The sequence below is a fragment of the Canis lupus genome, chromosome 22 (assembly GCF_048164855.1).
Source record: "Canis lupus baileyi chromosome 22, mCanLup2.hap1, whole genome shotgun sequence".
NCBI classification, from domain to species: domain Eukaryota; kingdom Metazoa; phylum Chordata; class Mammalia; order Carnivora; family Canidae; genus Canis; species Canis lupus.
Genome location: NC_132859.1, coordinates 18,206,740 through 18,224,275, shown reverse-complemented (window position 1 = coordinate 18,224,275; position 17,536 = coordinate 18,206,740). Strand labels below are relative to the sequence as shown.

Below are 17,536 nucleotides of genomic sequence, written 5' to 3'. Positions count from 1 at the left end.
ATGCCAGGTGAGAGAAGTCAGATACAAAAAGGAGAAATGTTATGATTCCACTTATATAAGGTAACTGGAATAGTTAAATTCATAGAGATATTCCAGGTGGAATAGTGGTTACCAAGGGCTGGGGTGAGGTGGAGGGAGTGTAGGGAATAGGAAATTATTGTTTAATGGGTACAAAGTTTTAGTCTGGGACAATGGCAAAGTTCTAGAGATGAATAGTGGTGTTGGCTGTGCAACAATGTGAATGTACTTAATGCGACTGAATTGTACATTTGAAAATTGTTAAACTGATAAATTTTATGATCTATATTTTTTATCGCAATTTTTTAGATGGGGGAAAAAAAAGGATTGGATGGCCGGGACCAAGATCAAGAAGGGATGTCTGAAAGCCATCTACTCTGATGGGGAATCTTGTTCCTCCCCGTCCCCCTCTGGCCAGGGCACTCTTCACTCCAGGAGTCCCTGCTGCCCACTAGAGGGGAGAAAAGAGTCAAAACTTTAGAGTTTAAGATCTCTTAACGTCCTGGAAGAGAGGGCAGACAACAATTTCTCTGACATCAGATGTGGCAACATTTTTCTAGATGTGCCTCCTGTGGCAAGGGAAATAAAAACAAAAATAAATTATTGGGATTACATGAGAATAAAAAGCTTCTTCACAGTGAAAGAAACAATCAGCAAAACTGAAAGTCAACCTACTGAGTTGGAGAAGATACTTCCAAATGACATATCCAATAAAGGGCTAGTATCCAAAATATATGAAGAACTGATACAACTCAACCACACACAAACAAATAATCCAACTTAAAAATGGGCAGAAAACATCAACAGACATTTCTCCAAAGAAGACATACAGATGGCGAACAGACACATGAAAAGATGCTCAACATCATTCATCATCAGGGAAATGTAAATCAAAACAATGAGATATCACCTCACACCAGTCAGAATGGTTAAAATCAACAACACAAGGAAAAACAAGTGTTGGCTAGAGTGTGGAGAAAAGGGAACCTTCTTGCAGTTTTGGTGGTAATGCAAATTGGTGCAGTCACTCTGGAAAACAGTATGGATGTTTTTCAAAAAGTTAAAAATAGGGATCCCTGGGTGGCGCAGCGGTTTAGCGCCTGCCTTTGGCCCAGGGCGCGATCCTGGAGACCCGGGATCGAATCCCACGTCGGGCTCCCGGTGCATGGAGCCTGCTTCTCCCTCTGCCTGTGTCTCTGACTCTCTCTCTCTCTCTGTGTGTGACTATCATAAATAAATAAAAAAAATAAATAAATTAAAAAAAAAAGTTAAAAATAGAACTACCTATAATCCAGTAATCACACTACTGGGTATTCACTCAAAAAAATACAAAAACACTAATTCAAAGGGATATATACACCTCTCTGTGTTTATTGCAGCATTATTCACTATAGCCAATTATGGAAGCAACCTAATCTTGTCCATCAATAGATGAATGGATAAAGAAGAGGTTATATATATATATATATATATATATATATATATATACACATAATTCAGCCATAAAAAAGAATGAAACCCCTACACAACCTACACTCTAACCCATTCCCTGAAAAAAATCACCTTGAAGGACATTGATGCACTACAGGAGAGATCTCCTTTCTCAGGAAAAAGATTTTCTCTTCTGCAAAATGAAAAATGCAGGGTCAGCCTAACCAGGACCCACTCTCTGAGTCTAGAAACAAACCCAAGGCATGGCAAACTGGAATGAACTGAAAAAAACTGCAACTAAAATAATAAAAATGTTTATAACCTTGACATACAAAGCGTGGTTCCACATCAAGAAATAGAAAAACAGGGATCCCTGGGTGGCGCAGCGGTTTGGCACCTGCCTTTGGCTCAGGGCGCGATCCTGGAGACTCGGGATCGAGTCCCACGTCGGGCTCCCGGTGCATGGAGCCTGCTTCTCCCTCTGCCTGTGTCTCTGCCTCTCTCTCTCTCTCTCTCTCTGACTATCATAAATAAATAAATAAATAAATTTTTTTTAAAAGAAATATAAAAAAAATAAAATAAAAAAAAAAAGAAATAGAAAAACAACCCAATAGAAAAGTGATTTAAAAATATTAGGCAATTCACAGAAAAAGAGAATATATATTATTAAGCATGTGAAACACTAAGCCTCACCAAAATTAATGTGACAATTAAATACATTTTTTAAACTATCATACTGGTTAAAATTAAATAGACTTTTGGCATCGGTGAAGGATGGGGAAATGGGTAATTTCAAACAGCTTTTTTGAAAACAAATTGGCACCACATATCAAAATGTAAAGTCGACAATCCAAGAATCAGAGCTTTTGCTACAGCATTACCTACACTATTAAAATTAGAACCAACTAAAATGTCCACCAGATGGGTATTCATTAAATAGATTATAATGTATACCCTACAATAAAACACTCTGCAACCATCATGAAGAATAAATTATGCTAATGAAAAAGGGTATCCAAGATACATAATGTTAAAGTGAAAAACAACTGACATAATATGTTTTCAAAAAGCTATCGTATCAGGGGCACCTGGGTGGCTCAGGGGTTGAGTGTCTGCCTTTGGCTCAGGTCATGATCCCAGGGTCCCGCAGGGAGCCTGCTTCTCCCTCTGCCTATGTCTCTGCCTCTCTCTGTGTCTCTCATGAATCAAATATTTACCTACTAGACTTGCACAAGCACTAGGCTAAGGCAGGAAACTAGATAACCTTCCAGAGTCAGTCTTAACCCTTTACTTGCTACTGTAGGGGTTCCGGGGGGCGGGGGGAAAGAACTAGGGCAGACAAGGTGCTAGTTGGAAATTCTTGGAAGGCTTATGGCCAAAGTTTCTTATCAATAGCATGCTATATATGCAGAGAAAAGGTGAGAGATACATACCAAATTTGACAGTGGTGCAAGAGGCACTTTCACCCTTTGCTCCATACAATCTTGTTGTTTGAAATTCTAAGAATGAGTGTGGAACTTGGAGAAAAAAAAAATTTAGTATAGAGAAGCCACCAGCATAGCCTATTTTCAAAGTCTATCATGACATAAACATGTGGCACAGACTCCAAAGAAAAGGCCAAAAGAAATCCAGGGCCATCTGGAGTCCCAGAAATCCCACAATTCTTACCACTCTCTACTTTTAGCACTTTGCCCAATCCCCACCTCACTACCATGTCTTGAAATTTCCTTTTCTACTAGACAAACTGTACTTACTAAGCCATACAGTATAAATTTATTTCCTACATTTTATTAATCAAAAGCATTTTACTGTCAGGTAAATCTCCCTATAAACATTAAATTATCAACATTAACACAGTGAATTCATATAATCACAGCCCCACATAAAGAAATTTGACATTGAGATTGGCCTATTTGGTCCCATCATGAAATAATTCATAAATTTTTGAAATATTAAAACTATTCCTGAAAAAAATAAAATAAAATAAAAATACATAAATAAAACTATTCCTGGGGTACCCGGGTGACTCAGTAGGGTAAGCCTTAGACTCTTGATTTCAGAAGATATCATGATCTTAGGGTCATGAATTCCAGCCCCACCTCAGGCTTGCACTGGGCATGGAGCCTGCTTAAGATTCTTTCTGTCTCTCTCCCTTTACTCCCCCCACAATTCCCTCACCCTGCTCTCATGGTGCATGAGCTCTCACTTTCTCCCCCCCCCCCAAAAAAAAAAGAAAGAAAGAAAGAAAGAAAAAAAGAAAGAAAGAAAGAAAGAAAGAAAGAAAGAAAGAAAGAAAGAAAGAAAAAGAAATATTAAAACTATTCCTAATCAAACCATTTAAAACCTTTGGGAATCTTAGTTGGAAAGACATTTTCATATATTCTCCAGATGTAGAAAGGAGATCCAATGCGTGTGACTGTCCTTCCTGAAAATGCTGGCCCTGAAAATCCTCACCTGTGGAGGCAATCAGGAGAGCTGAAAACCAGCAGGGGTTCTGACGACACACTCAGAAAGTAGCTGTGAGGAGGAACAGCAGGCCCCAAAATCTGACCATGGTGTCAGATGTCTAAGAATCCAGAGCAAGTAGCCAAGAATAAATACAGCTGGGCAGGTGACATGATTTGTGAATATTTTTTAATAAGACTGTCATTAGCAGTGATTCTCAAAGAGGGAAATATCAGAATGAAAGGGGATAGGGGGGATATAGTTTTAAAAAACAACATCATATTTTTGTGATCATAAAGCCAATTACCAAAAGGAAAGTCCTAGAAAATCTTGGTTGATGAATATTTGTAGAAGAAATATTGATTCTCATGCGTCCTAAAAAGAGGAGATAAATTTTTATGTGATTATTAAAGGGAAGTGGTTTATAAAAACTGGAATTTGTAATTTGCTTTCATGAGCCAATTGAGATAGGGTAGGGAATAGCAGACACCCTGGGAAGGCAAGAGGCTATCAGAGGGCGATGTGGCCAGTCATAAGGATGTAAGTACAAGGGACCTACAATGGACTGAATGTTCATGTCCCTCCCAAATTCATATGCTGAAATCCCATGCCTCAATGTGATGCTATTAGAAGGTGGAGACTTTGGGAGGTAATTAGGTCATGAAAGTGAAGCCCTCATGAGTGGGATCAGTTCCTCTATGAAACAGACCCCAGAGGGGCGCCTGGGTGGCTCAGGTGGTTAAGCATCTGCCTTCCGCTCAGGTCACGATCCCAGGATCCTGGGATCAAGCCCCACATCAGCACCCTGCTCAGACGGGAGTCTGCTTCTCCTTCTCCCTCTGTCCATCCCCCCCACCACCTTGTTCATGCTTGCTCTGTCACTCTCTCAAATAAATAAATAAAATCTTTTTAAAAGGAGGGAGAAGCCCCAGAGAGCTCCCTTGACCCTTTCCACTACATGAAGCTTCAACAGGAAAAGTGCCCCCCGCCACGGGACAAGGATCTTCACTAGAAGCCAACCATGCTAGCACCCTAATCTTAGACGACCAGCCTCCAGAACCGTGAGAAGTACATTTCTGTTTTTTATATGCCACCCCGTCTATGGTACTTTGCTACTACAGCCCAGAATCTTGTATGTTTGACCCAACCGTATCTTCAGCAACTAAATCAGCGCTTAGCACACAGAAGAGACTCAATTAATGCTCACTGACTGAATACATTCATGAATATCAAAATTAAGACCAGAAATCAAGTCCCTTTTTCCCCAGTCAATTCTTTAACAGATCTTAAAACTAATCTTACAGAAGTAAATTTAACATGTTATCAAAACCATTAGCTGCCTCTCCTAACACTCATTTTCTCTTTCTTCCTCCTTAAAATTTTCAGCCTCCCTTGCAGCTACACTCTGACCAGTGAGATGGAAGGGGAAGTGTTAGAAGGTCCTTGTGGGAAGTCTTCATAAAATAAAGGAGGTGCACCTTCTCCTTCCTTCTTGCTGCTGCCTGAAATGCAGATATAATGGGCTGGAGATCAAGCAGCAGTATGGACCATGGGCTATGGACACTAAGGATGACAAATGTCAAACAAAACGATGCAAGAAACCCAGGTCCCTGATGGCCATACTCCTCCACCGTACCTTCCCCACCAATCACCTTACCTTCAGACTTCTTTTACATGAGAGAGAAATAAGCTTCTGTATTTTACACACTAGTGGTTTTGGGGATTTTTTCTACTACAGACAGAGAAAGCTGATTGTAATCCTGGGCAACATGGGCATGAACACAAAGCTACCGCTCTAGGAAGTGTCCAGATCTACAACTTAGCAGCAATGACCCAGCGTCAGCCCTAAGTGTTACCTAGACCCAGCTTCCCAGGTGCCCCCCCTTCTGGGCCTCGAATCAGGTCCCTGTAAGTCCTGGGACAGTGCTTGCGGCACAAATTGTCCACCAGCGTGTTGCTTCCTCTGACCACAGTCCTTCCTTCCTTGTTCATGTAGTTCCACAGATGCAGAGCATAGGAGTCGTTGAAGCTAAGATCCATGTCCCAGACTTCATAGTAGCGCCTCCACTCTGGGTAGGAGATGGGGTAAAATCTTTGGGGGTGCAGGAAGGACAAGTTCAAACACCTGAGGTCACTCACCTCCTGGAAGTCTCTGAGTTTGCACCACAGTCTCAACATCCGGGTCATCAAATTGGGACCCTGGTTGCCCCAGATTTCTGAATTGTAGTGTTCAACAAAGTTTTCCATGCACTCCCACAGGAAGGGGTGGTGGGGGAGGAACCCGAACACCCCGTTACTAGAGTACCGAGAAGACTGTGCAGCCAGAAAGTTCTCCTCAGGGATGGGCCTGATGGAGATGACATCCGTGTCCATGTAGATGCCACCGTACTTCCAGATGATGGCCAGGCGGGACGCATCCGAGCTGACGTGAAGCCAGTTGCTCTCCGCACTGGTGTTGATCTGCGGGAACATGAACAAATCAGCCACAGCAGCAGGGGAAAGGGAGGGTGTCACAATGAGAAGCCAGCCCAGGGTAGCTGAGAAGGAAGCAAGCCAGCTTCTCAAAGATCAACTGGACAAAAGACCAATTTTGCAAATTTACCAAACTTACCTCCACCTCCAAATTTGCCTTTAAGTGGAAAGTTTACAGCAATCAGTAACAACGGGAAGATTTTAGCAGCTCTTAAATTTTGTGCATTTGTTTTTTTAAAAAACTGAAGCAGTAGAATGATAAAGAAGAAATCCAGCAAGGATTTCACAATAAACCCTTTGAGGCATTTTCAGCAGGGGGTACATTAACCACAAATATGAAACTGTGAAGGAAGAATGTTTTAAACCCTAAAAATGCTGAAAACTAATAAAGAAAAAAATAAGCTAGGAAACTATCTAACAGACCAATATGTGTGCTCTTTAAGAAATTGGTAGAAGAGGGTCGCCTAGGTGGCTCAGCCATTGAGCGTCTGCCTTTGGCTCAGGTTGTGATCCCCGGGTCCTGGGATCGAGTCCCACATCAGGCTCTCTGCATGGAGCCTGCTTCACCCTCTGCCTGTGTGCCTGTGTCTCTGTCTCTCTGTGTGTCTCTCATGAGTAAATAAATAAAATCTTTTAAAAAAAGAAAGAAGAAGAAGAAGAATCTTAAAAGGGCATGCATGTATTCCTTCATTAATTCATTCTTTTAGTAATATTCATTGAGGGACAACTTGCTATGTGCCAAGCTTTGTTACAGTTGCTAAGGAGATAGAAGTAAACAGACAGACAAAAATCCCTACTGGGTGGAGATAGACAATAAACAAATCAATACATAATATGTTGGGTGTTCACAAGGACTGTGAAGGATAAAAACCTGGATAAGGAGGCAGGGTGGAGCCCTATCTTATCTTGGCTTCCAGTAGAAACCTGAATAAAGTTAGTGAGTGAACCATACCAATATCTCAGAGAAGAGGGTTCTAGGTAGAAGACAGCAAGTGCAAGGGCCCCGGGGTAGGAGCACACTCATTGTGTACAGGAACGGAAAAGAGGCAGTGTGGCCAAAGCAGAGTAGTGAAGGAGAGGGATAGGAGATGAGAGCAGAGAGGGATGGGTGGGGAGGAAGGGCGGGTCACACAGGCTGCGGTAAAGGCGGAAATTACTTGGAAGGTTTGGAAGAAGGGAGTGACCTGACTTAGTCTTAAAAGGTTCATACTGGCTGCTATGTGGACAACAGGGGTGGGGCTTGGGAGGTGGCAAGGGCTGAAGAACAAAGGCAAGTTAGGAAGGCTGTGGAAGTGGTCAGCTTCTGAGCACACAGTAAAGATGAAGCTGGTCAGATGGATTGGATTGGAGTTGGAGATAGAGGTCAAGGATGACTGCAAATGCTAAAACATGAGCAAAACAGAAAATGGCTCTAAAAGCAATAAAAATTAATCATAAATGGCAACATTCCAAATGGAATGCCAAAATTTTGAATTGAGAAAACAAAATGGATTTTTTTTTTTTTAAGTAGGCTCCATGCCCAGTGTGGAAGCCCAGCATGGGACTTGAACTCATGACCCTGAGATCAAGACCTGAGCTGAGATCAAGAGTCAGACACTTAACTAAATGAGCCATCCAGATGCACCCAAAATAGATTTTTCTGAATTGAAATATGTTGATTAAAAGATGAAACATAAACAAGGACCCTGGGTGGCACAGTGAGTTAAGTGTCTGACTCTTGGTTTCAGCTCAGGTCATGATCTCAGGGTCATGGGATTGAGACCCATGTCAGGCTCTGTGCTTAACAAAGAGTCTACTAAAACTCTTTCCTTTTGCCTCTCTCTCTCTCTCTCTCCAAAATAAATAAATAAATCATTTTTTAAAAAAAGGATTGTATTTAAACATTTGCCCTTGACAAAATAAACATTCTTTAAAACTCTACTATTAAAAAAAAACTGCTATAAAGTCAAATGCAGGCAGGTCAACTAATACTTTGCAGAAATCTTTACACAAGTCATTAACATCACCAGAATTATATACAATGGCTGAAAACCTCATAAATAATAAGAGCAAAAATGCATCAAAAACTATTCCAAGCTCTTCATAATCTACACAAATACTCAACACTGGCATTATGGTTATTCCCATTTTTCAAGTGAAAAGCTGAAAGAAATAAGATGTTCAGTAATTTGTCCAAGGTGAGAGAGGCAGGGACTGGATTTGAACCCAAGCAGTCTAGCTCCAGAGATCCATTTGTTCAAAAGAAACAAGGTTTAGTAGAAATAAGTAAAGTTGATTATTTTGTAAATTGGCGATTGTTAGTGAACAGCCCCAGAGACATAGGATATCAAAAGCCACACAGAACAAGAGGAAGAAAAAATCTGCCTTTTAGTGAGCATGGGACTAACATCAACCTAAAACACAAGAGCTCCGTTGGGGGTGAGCACTAGAAGAGGATTAGGGTCATGCTACTCAGCCCCTCCCCACCCCACAGTACTCAACCCCTGGCATCTCCTAGAGCTACAGTTGTCAAATCAGTGCAGCAAACCCAGTGGGCACCAGCAAGTGATGGCACATTGGGCCATCCCCAAGAGCTGGCCCCCAGCTATCCTGAGGTGGCCTAACTGGGGCAGAACATGCCATGGGCCAGCACCCCTAAGGTATCATGGTGTGATCTCTGCAGACACACGGCCTGGTGTAGTACCCTGCAGGCTCAGATGGGGCAGGGCCTTAGGGCTCTGTGTCCCAGGGCCTACTTGTTCCCAAAACTCAACACTTGTAAAATTGAAGTGCAACTCAGAGGACCTAAACTGTGCTCTATGGAACATTAGCTCCAAGAAAACATTAATGTCCAACTGAGAAAGATATCCAGGCTCAAATAAGTTTGGAAAATGTTAGGTTGAATCAAATGAATGTTTCTTTAGTTTAGAACTACAGAGGATTTAATTTCTTCATGTCTATGAGTGGTCTGTGAGGCGGGGAAAAAAAGGCAGCAGGTAACATGCAGCATCTTCCAAAACAATTTGAGCAGAGATTTATTTGTCCCAGGAGCAAAGCACAGTTTAGGTAATGTTCACCTAGCCCAGGTGTGGGGAAAGTAGGCCAAAGCACTGCCTGTGCTGGTGTAGTCCTCCTGGAACATTCTCTAGCAGGCTAGCCCTGAGAGCCACAGGGCCTGCCTCCCTGACCTACGCCCTGCTCCCCAGCTCCCAGGGGCCCATGCTGATCACCACCTTTTGTTGGGAACCCCTTGCTGGCAGCTGCAGATGAAATCTGTCTTTCGAGCTGTTCCATGGCCTCCTGATGAGCCTCGATTTAAGACTCCCAGGCTCCTCCAGAGAAGAGATGGGCACACTGGGATCTAGAAGTCACATGGGCCCAAGAGTAAAACTGGTCACTGCCCCCACAGGCCTGGAGCTTAGTCCAGAAAATGCCTCTAGTTGACAGTAAGTAGATGCAAGGGCATCTTCCCCCTAGGATGGTAGACTGAATAATGGCCACTCAAAGACCTTAGGTCCTAGATCCTGGGACCTGTGAATGTCACCTCATATGCAAAAAGGGTCTTTGCAGATGTGATTACATTAAGGATCTTGAGATGGAGAGATTATCCTGGGTTACCCTGATGTACCTGAATGCTATTGGAAGTATCCTTTAGGGACACCTGGGTGGCTCACTGGTGGAGCGTCTGCCTTTAGCTCAGGGCGTGATCTCAGGGTCTGGGGATCGAGTCCCTCATCGGGCTCCCTGCAGGGAGCTTGCTTGTCCCTCTGCCTATGTATCTGCTTCTCTCTGTGTCTCTCATTAATAAATAAATAAAATCTTAAAAAAAAAAAAAAAAAAGGAAGTATCCTTTAAAGAAAGACATAGAGGGAAAGTTCAGAGAGAGAAACAGAGAGAGGAAAGGGAAATGCGCAGATCTCCACAAGAAAGATTTTTCCCTAGAGCCTCCCTGGGAACTGGGGCTGGCCAGCACCTTGACATCCACCCAGTGATGTGGACTTGGGACTTCTGGCCTCCATAATGGTAAGAGAACAAATGTCTGCTGTTTTAGGTCACTCCATTTATGGTCATCTGTTACAGCAGCCACAGGAAAGTAACACGAGTACCTGCATAATAGCCTCACTATTGCCTCTGGGCCTGCAAAGCCTAAAGTATTTACAATCTGGCACTTTACTGTGAAAATGTTTGCTGCCATTTGGTCTAGCCTACGATTAGAACTCAAAAAGGACTTTATATGACAAGCAAATGGTATTATTTTGATATCAATTTTTAAATTACTTTTTAGTTTTATTAAGTAATTTTATTTTTTTTATTTATTTATGATAGTCACCGTGAGAGAGAGAGAGAGAGAGAGAGAGGCAGAGACACAGGCAGAGGGAGAAGCAGGCTCCATGCACCTCGGGAGCCCGACGTGGGATTCGATCCCGGGTCTCCAGGATCGCGCCCTGGGCCAAAGGCAGGCGCCAAACCGCTGCGCCACCCAGGGATCCCAAGTAATTTTATTTTTAAAATTAACATGTTCTCATCACTAAATGTACTCTTAATCCAATCACACAACCTGATATTGTGTTATTTTCCTTAGGTCTTTTTCTTCCACGTGGACGGGGCCGGGGTAGGGGGGTGGGGAGTGAGGTGATATGTAGCTAAAATAATTACAATCACATTATAATGTAAGTGTATTTATTCCAGATTGTATTATAGTCTTCATAAGATTCCCAGCTAAAGCCTGCATAGTGGAGTTATTGAGTGGTTCTACTGTAATTTCCTTAAGCATTATCTGACCGTGGGTCCTCTATGAGAGAAATATTTAATTTGAAATATTATTTCCATATTATGCTATGTTACTGAGGGGAAGATTACAAAATTCTCAAGAGCTCCAGGAGTTTCTTGGTCATATCTTAATATAACTCAATCTCATATAGCAGCACTCCACCTGATTCTTCACGAATTTTCTATTCACATCATTTTCAAATTAAATATTGCCTAGTTTCCCATTCAGATGCAAAAAAAAAAAAAGTTTTACATAGATGGGTTTAAGTAAATGAAAAATAAGTGGTTATACCCCCAGAAAAGACACAGAAACTCATTCAGTTAAGGATAGTCTCAAAAGAAACCTCATTCCTAAGAAATAAGGCTGGAGGCATAAGACACAAAGCTACAGAGAAACCTAACTTAAGTCTCTCCTGTTTATTTGAATCAGGACTCAGTGCTATAGAATCAAGGCCAGGATCTGGGTTCTAGTCCCATTTCTGACACTGAGCCCTTACACTCAGTTTACCAATCCATAAAATAAGGGAGACTGGACTCATTGTCTGCAGTCGCTCCCAACGCGGACATTCTAAGATTCTCTGAACACTTACGTGAGTGTACCATGAAAGCAATGGTGTGTCTTCAAACAGCCTTTTCATATCCAAAGGGAAGAGGAAAACATTGTCTATTGCTGAGAGGAGGGAAAAGCCTGGGTAAGTGGAGTTGGAGGGCAGCCGTGTGGTATTGCAGAGACCCTTCATGAAGAATGCCACAGGCTGCCTGGGGTAAATCTTGGCAGCAGACTCCACAGCACAAGAGACCAGTGGAGTTGGTTCCATTCTCTCCGAGGTCTCTATGAACACAATGCCGTGCCCATTGCCCAGGAGGGCTCCTGGGTCCTGCTCTAACTGTTGGGGAGGAAGGCAGAAGAAGCAGCTGGACTTCAGGCTTAGCTGGTAGAAGAAGGCACAGACAAGCAGCAGGACGACCAACAGGAAGAGATGGAGCTCCTTCAGCATATCTGCTTCTCTTTCCAGGCCTGCTCCTTTAAAGCAACACAACTCATTACAAAAATGCATTCACAAAACCCGATAAAGACAACACATGAGAAAACGAGACATGAATACCACTTTTAAGATTAGAGTTTGTAAATCCTAAGTAAAATATCATCAGATCAAGCATGGTGATGTTCAAAAGAAAAATGCATTCACTACAGTTGATCTAAGGAATTTGAGAATGATTCAAAAAAAGGAAAATAATCATTGCATCTATATGTTGAGCTGTTGTAGAAATTTTTCCGAAGTTTACTTCAGGTTGTCTCGCCTCAGGCTGCAGGTCTTTAGGGAAAAAGACGGTTTTAGGTCTCAGTGCTTCCAAGTCAATAGAATGGGAGAAAATTGGAAACTTTTATTCAGAGGGTCATAGCCAGGTATTTGAGGAAACCAGAAGAATTCAGAATCCAGCCCAGTTTTACAGGCACACAGTAAACATTCAAAGACAATTAATCAGAACTAGAATCGAACATCTACAAAGATGTGTTGTTGAAACTTAATTTTTCTCCCTAAAGGCACCCTCATTTCTGTAAAGATAGCCAAATTAAAACAAATTCATTTTTGTAAAAAAAGAAAAAAGTCCATTTTTAACAAATTTAGCTGAATTATTTACAGCAAGAATAGTGATATTGACCAAATGGGTTTTTAAAAATCTGCTTTGCTGGAACTTTTTAGAAGGAATTTCACATTGAATTTTTAATAGCCTCTCGAGGCCAAAAGCTATACCAAATACTTACCATCAGATTCACCTGCAATACCTGCAGCTTTGGGTGAATTCCTCTCTTCCTGAGGTCCCCAAAATATCCTGAGGTTCCTGCATCTGCCAGGAACCTTTACTCACCTGGTAAGGCTTCTGGGAATTCTATGAGCAAGGTATCAGGCCAACATTTTCAAGGGGCTTTATTGACTCCATAAAGTCAACCTTAGTTCCTTAAAGCTCTCCAATCATATCTGAGTCGACTCATGTGTCTCTCAAATACGATATTCCAGTTAAAGCCTTGGTAATACAGCCAATGTTTTCAATGGTGTCCTGTTACAAGGTGAACAGATTCTCATTGGATTTATGTAAATGACTATAATTGCCTTGAGAGAAAGAATACTCAGAGTTTCTGAATTCAGGAGGGTTTTGATAGGGAGAAAAGATAAATGTTTCTATTTGCTTACAAAGGAATATTTTATCAAATTTCTATTAACTCGGATTAGGAGAAAAGGTTTCCTTGAATCTGGAAGAGCAAACACTAGAGAAAGAGCAATGTTTAAACAAAACTCATAAAAACTATAATCATCTTTTTCAGTTCACTCAGCCTCATGTTATTAATTTCCATTCTGTTTGAATGTAATTTTTCCATTAGTTCTGGAAATTCCTTCCCAGTTTAGTTTTATGATCTTAAAGATATAGAAACCTGAGTTCATCAACAGTCCTTTTTGTGAATCTCCTTGAAGCTGAAACAGATTTGCAAAAGCATCAGGACAATAACTGTAAATGACAAAAGACTCAAAAATGTCCATGGTTAAAGTCTGATGGGAGTGCATTGTAATAGAGTTGACAAGGAAATTTGGTTATTTCCAAATTTCAACATTCAACACCACATTTCAATAAGTAGAATTTCAAGTGATGATATTATACCAGGACATATTAAAACTTTAGGAATTTTAAAGAATTTTTGCAAAAGTTATAGCATTTACCCACACAATATAGCCTAAGAAGGTTTATCATTATTTGTTTGACAATGCTTCTTATGTAACTTAATATACCAAACAAACAAGCCTAATTAATCAAAAATATTTCATTTAGAATTTGAATTGGAGGGTAGTTTATTAAAAACCTCAGAAGTTTCTAGAGTACATGCCTAAAAATAGGATTACAGATCATTACAGAACTTAAAACTTAATTAGTCCAAAAAAAGAAAACCTTAATCTTTTTAACAAAGGTGGCCATAAGAGAGTCTAAAAGCAAATACAGAATACATAGTTGTTAACAATATTCAGCTCTTTAAATATTGAGAAGTTTTAGTTTTCTTAAGTAATCAAAAAACTGATGAAGACAAAACATAGAACTTTGCTTTTTCTGAGCAGAAATAAAAAACTTTGATTAGAATTTCTTATCAAGACCAGACCAACAAGCCAGGAAAACTTAGTCTTAAAAAGACTAAGAGAGAAAAACCAAATTCCAATCTTATAGTAGTGTACTTTTAAAATTCACTAATTGCAATATTAGTCCTGACAGTGTATAAAATTATTTTCCAAAGATTCTCCTTCTCGAACCTTTTATAACTTTCTTTTTCCACTTAGAGTTTGTCCTAAGTTTTCCCTCTCTAAACAACAAATTCTCATTTCAAGACAATTTTTTTTCCTCAACAAAAATATATCCTCATTCCTTATACCTTTCTTCTGTATCTTCCAAATTCCTACATGCAGAGTTGCTTTCAGTATTATTTCCAACAATCTCAATCACATTTATCAGAATTTTAACTCTTAAAAACTTCAGTTTCCAGTGAAAACTAAGTAGTAACCAATTGTGAGCTGTCTGTTACATCAGAATTCTTTAAATTGGCCAATTTATGGACATTTCATAATTTCTAAAAATGCATTTTTTCAAAGCACAATTGTCAATAAAACATACAACGTGTTTATTGGCAGACCCAAATTTATCTTTAGTTTCTTTGTGATAAGAAGCCAAAAGCAAAGAAACCTATGTTTAGTAATTAACATTTCAGTATTATACTTTATTAAAACACTTTTTATTTATTCAACCCATTTGCTCTTAACAATTACCCATGAATACTTCATGAGACAGACAAAATCAACCATCATTTTAAGTAATCTTCGCTGACAAATTGCAACAGAGATAACGAGTTTATTTGACCTTCAGTGAACCTTGGTAAAATAAAAGTTTTAAATTTAATGTTGACAACTCTAAAGACTTGTGTATTTTACCAAAACCCTTGAATTTTAATTTATCAAAGATTGTCCCGGATCACATGAACTTGAAAAACGTGTGGATTAGTTCTTATTCTTCTGAGTTTTAGAGTGCCCAATTTTTACAAGTGTTTGCCGTTAAGCCAATTAAATAGAACTCTTTTACAAATGAATTATTAGCAATACCATCCGGAGGTACAGAAAATATCTCACATCTATAACACATGTGGACACATATACACAAACAAGATGCAACTGAAGTCTAGCCTTCATTTCACTCATGTTTGTGGAGAGGACATTACAGACCCCAATTTCCCAATATCTCTCTTTTGTCAAACAAATCTAATCACAAGGTAACATTATAATTTATGGATCCTTGAATGAGTCATTTTCCATTTTTCAATTAGAACATGACCAGTTTTGTCCAAAGATACCAAAAGAGTACCTCTATTGGTCATTGGTTCCGCCCCAAAGTTGGGGGCTTCACTGATTGGACCAAATGACTTCCTCGCTTCTGCTTGTTTAGTCTTATAATTGGCTTTCTCTAAGTTTGTGCACAAGAAAACTAATTCAAAGATGTCAAAAGAGTCCCATCTAGGCCATCTGAGACTCAGGTTATCCTTACTGAAAATTTCCCACTTAAGTAAGCACCTGCAAGGAGAGGATCCCCATGTGCTAGCTGTCAAGCCTGCGGAAGTTTCCAGAGACACTTCCCCAAGGCTTCCAGTCACCTGAAAGCACCATCTTCCCTGAAGGAGCAAGTAAGTGTCCTTTGTATTTGGAGCCAGGTGATTCAATCTGTCATATTTCTCACCAGAAAATTTAGTCAAGCCTTATATTAATAATGTCCATTAGCAAAATGCCAAATTAAAACAACCAGCCCATCAGCTCCAACCCCTCTGGGATATCTCCGCCTAGAGGATATTACTGGTAGCCCTCGACAGCTCAAATAAAAGTCAGGACCATCAACTCCAGTTGAGGAGGTTCAGATAGCAGAAGAACGCACCTGATACACCTGTGAGCTGCTGGGAAGTTGGAAGGGCACAAGGGGCTCGTGCTGGTACCAAGCCTGAGTTCCAGAAGAACCCCCGGCGATCTCATGAACATGGCTCTGACATCCTGCTGACAATACCAAGAAATATCGATGCAAATTGAACAAATCTTTTAGAATTTTTAAAAGAAAGAGTTTTATTTGAACCCAGGCTAGGAGAGCTGCCCAAGATACACAATCTTCACAAAGAAGAGAGTGCTCTGGTGAGGGAACATTTGGCATACATCAAAAAGTTACAAATCATTAGACAAAGGACATTTCAGAAAGATGCAGGCCTTGTCTTAAGCTTCTAGTATACGCAAGGCTGTATGGCTTTAAAAATTATGGGAACCAGGGAGATTTTTTTTCTTTTTCTTATCTTTGTGTTTGGAATGCTCCTTTTTTGTTATTTTTTAAACGAATCAGATGTATGATGTATGTTCATGGCAGAAATAAGTCCCATACTCTGAGATTTTGCCAAGTCACGTTGACCTTGATAGATATTAAAGTATAGCTTCCCTGGGAGCCCAGGAGCAGGACGTACAGACATTAAAAATTGAAAATGAAAAAGAAAATTGAAAATGCCCTTTATTTTATCACCATTAAGCCAGGAACTGCGGTTACCTAGTTTCTGAGATCTTAGCAATGACGACAAGTTTTTCCTGCCATACCTTCTGATAAATCGCCACTTAATCATCCAATTCAACAACAGGGCGGGGTGGGGGAGGGCATTAAATCATTGGCAGAAGCTCAACACCAAACACAAGAAGTTGCCAGGAAGCTTCTCCCTTTACTAAGTGCCCCCAGACACAGAGACTTGGGGAATCTAATGAGCTTGCACAATCTATCAGGTGACCTGTACACTAATCCTGCGTGTCTGTGGACTATCAGGAGGGTTACACATATCCCAGCAGAACCCAGGAACCAGCAGATCATGCACCTGGGCAGTTTGCTTCTATCAAAATCATGGGCAGAGAGATGGGCAAGTTTCCTCACTAGACAACCCTATAGATTGATTCTAACTTTGCAAACACAAGGTTGATTAAGAGAAAAGAAAAACCATCACCACAAATAAGCAATGGACAATCTCCAGTCATCCAAGGGCCTGGTGATGTGGAATGAGAATTGATTCCCTGATTTCAGTTCCATAGGTGCAGGAAGGGTGCTTTTGCCCTGAGGTCCCCCATATGGTATGTGAACTTCCTGTCAGTCTCAGGAGGTCAGCTTCATCACCTCCATTGATGGCAGTCCCCACATCTCCCAAGACAGCATTACTCTCTGCAGTCTGCTCTCCAACACCCCTGACATGAACACTTAGTAATGCTCCTTGGAGCATCCTCTGCTCAGGGAGTCACCTATCTTCAGTCCAGAGCCTTCTCCCAGCCATGATCAGCCATCCACAGTTCCCCCTGGGTGCTCGGGTATGATCAGGGAGGACCCC

General features: G+C 40.7%; 1 protein-coding gene across 2 annotated transcripts; it reads right to left on the bottom strand.

Moving 5' to 3' along the window:
- Positions 1 to 4,066: 4,066 nt before the first annotated feature.
- On the bottom strand, positions 4,067 to 16,310 carry A4GNT (alpha-1,4-N-acetylglucosaminyltransferase). Of its 2 annotated transcripts, none has more exons than XM_072792587.1 (3): positions 16,072 to 16,310; positions 11,706 to 12,139; positions 4,067 to 6,354 (listed from the first exon to the last, which is right to left on the bottom strand). In XM_072792587.1, the coding sequence occupies exons 2-3, from the start codon at positions 12,111 to 12,113 to the stop codon at positions 5,740 to 5,742; spliced, it is 1,023 nt and encodes a 340-aa protein (XP_072648688.1). In that variant the 5' UTR covers positions 12,114 to 12,139; positions 16,072 to 16,310; the 3' UTR covers positions 4,067 to 5,739. The 2 variants fall into 2 exon arrangements, with proteins under 2 accessions (XP_072648688.1, XP_072648689.1); XM_072792588.1 differs by lacking the exon at positions 16,072 to 16,310 and adding an exon at positions 12,988 to 13,926.
- Positions 16,311 to 17,536: the final 1,226 nt, after the last annotated feature.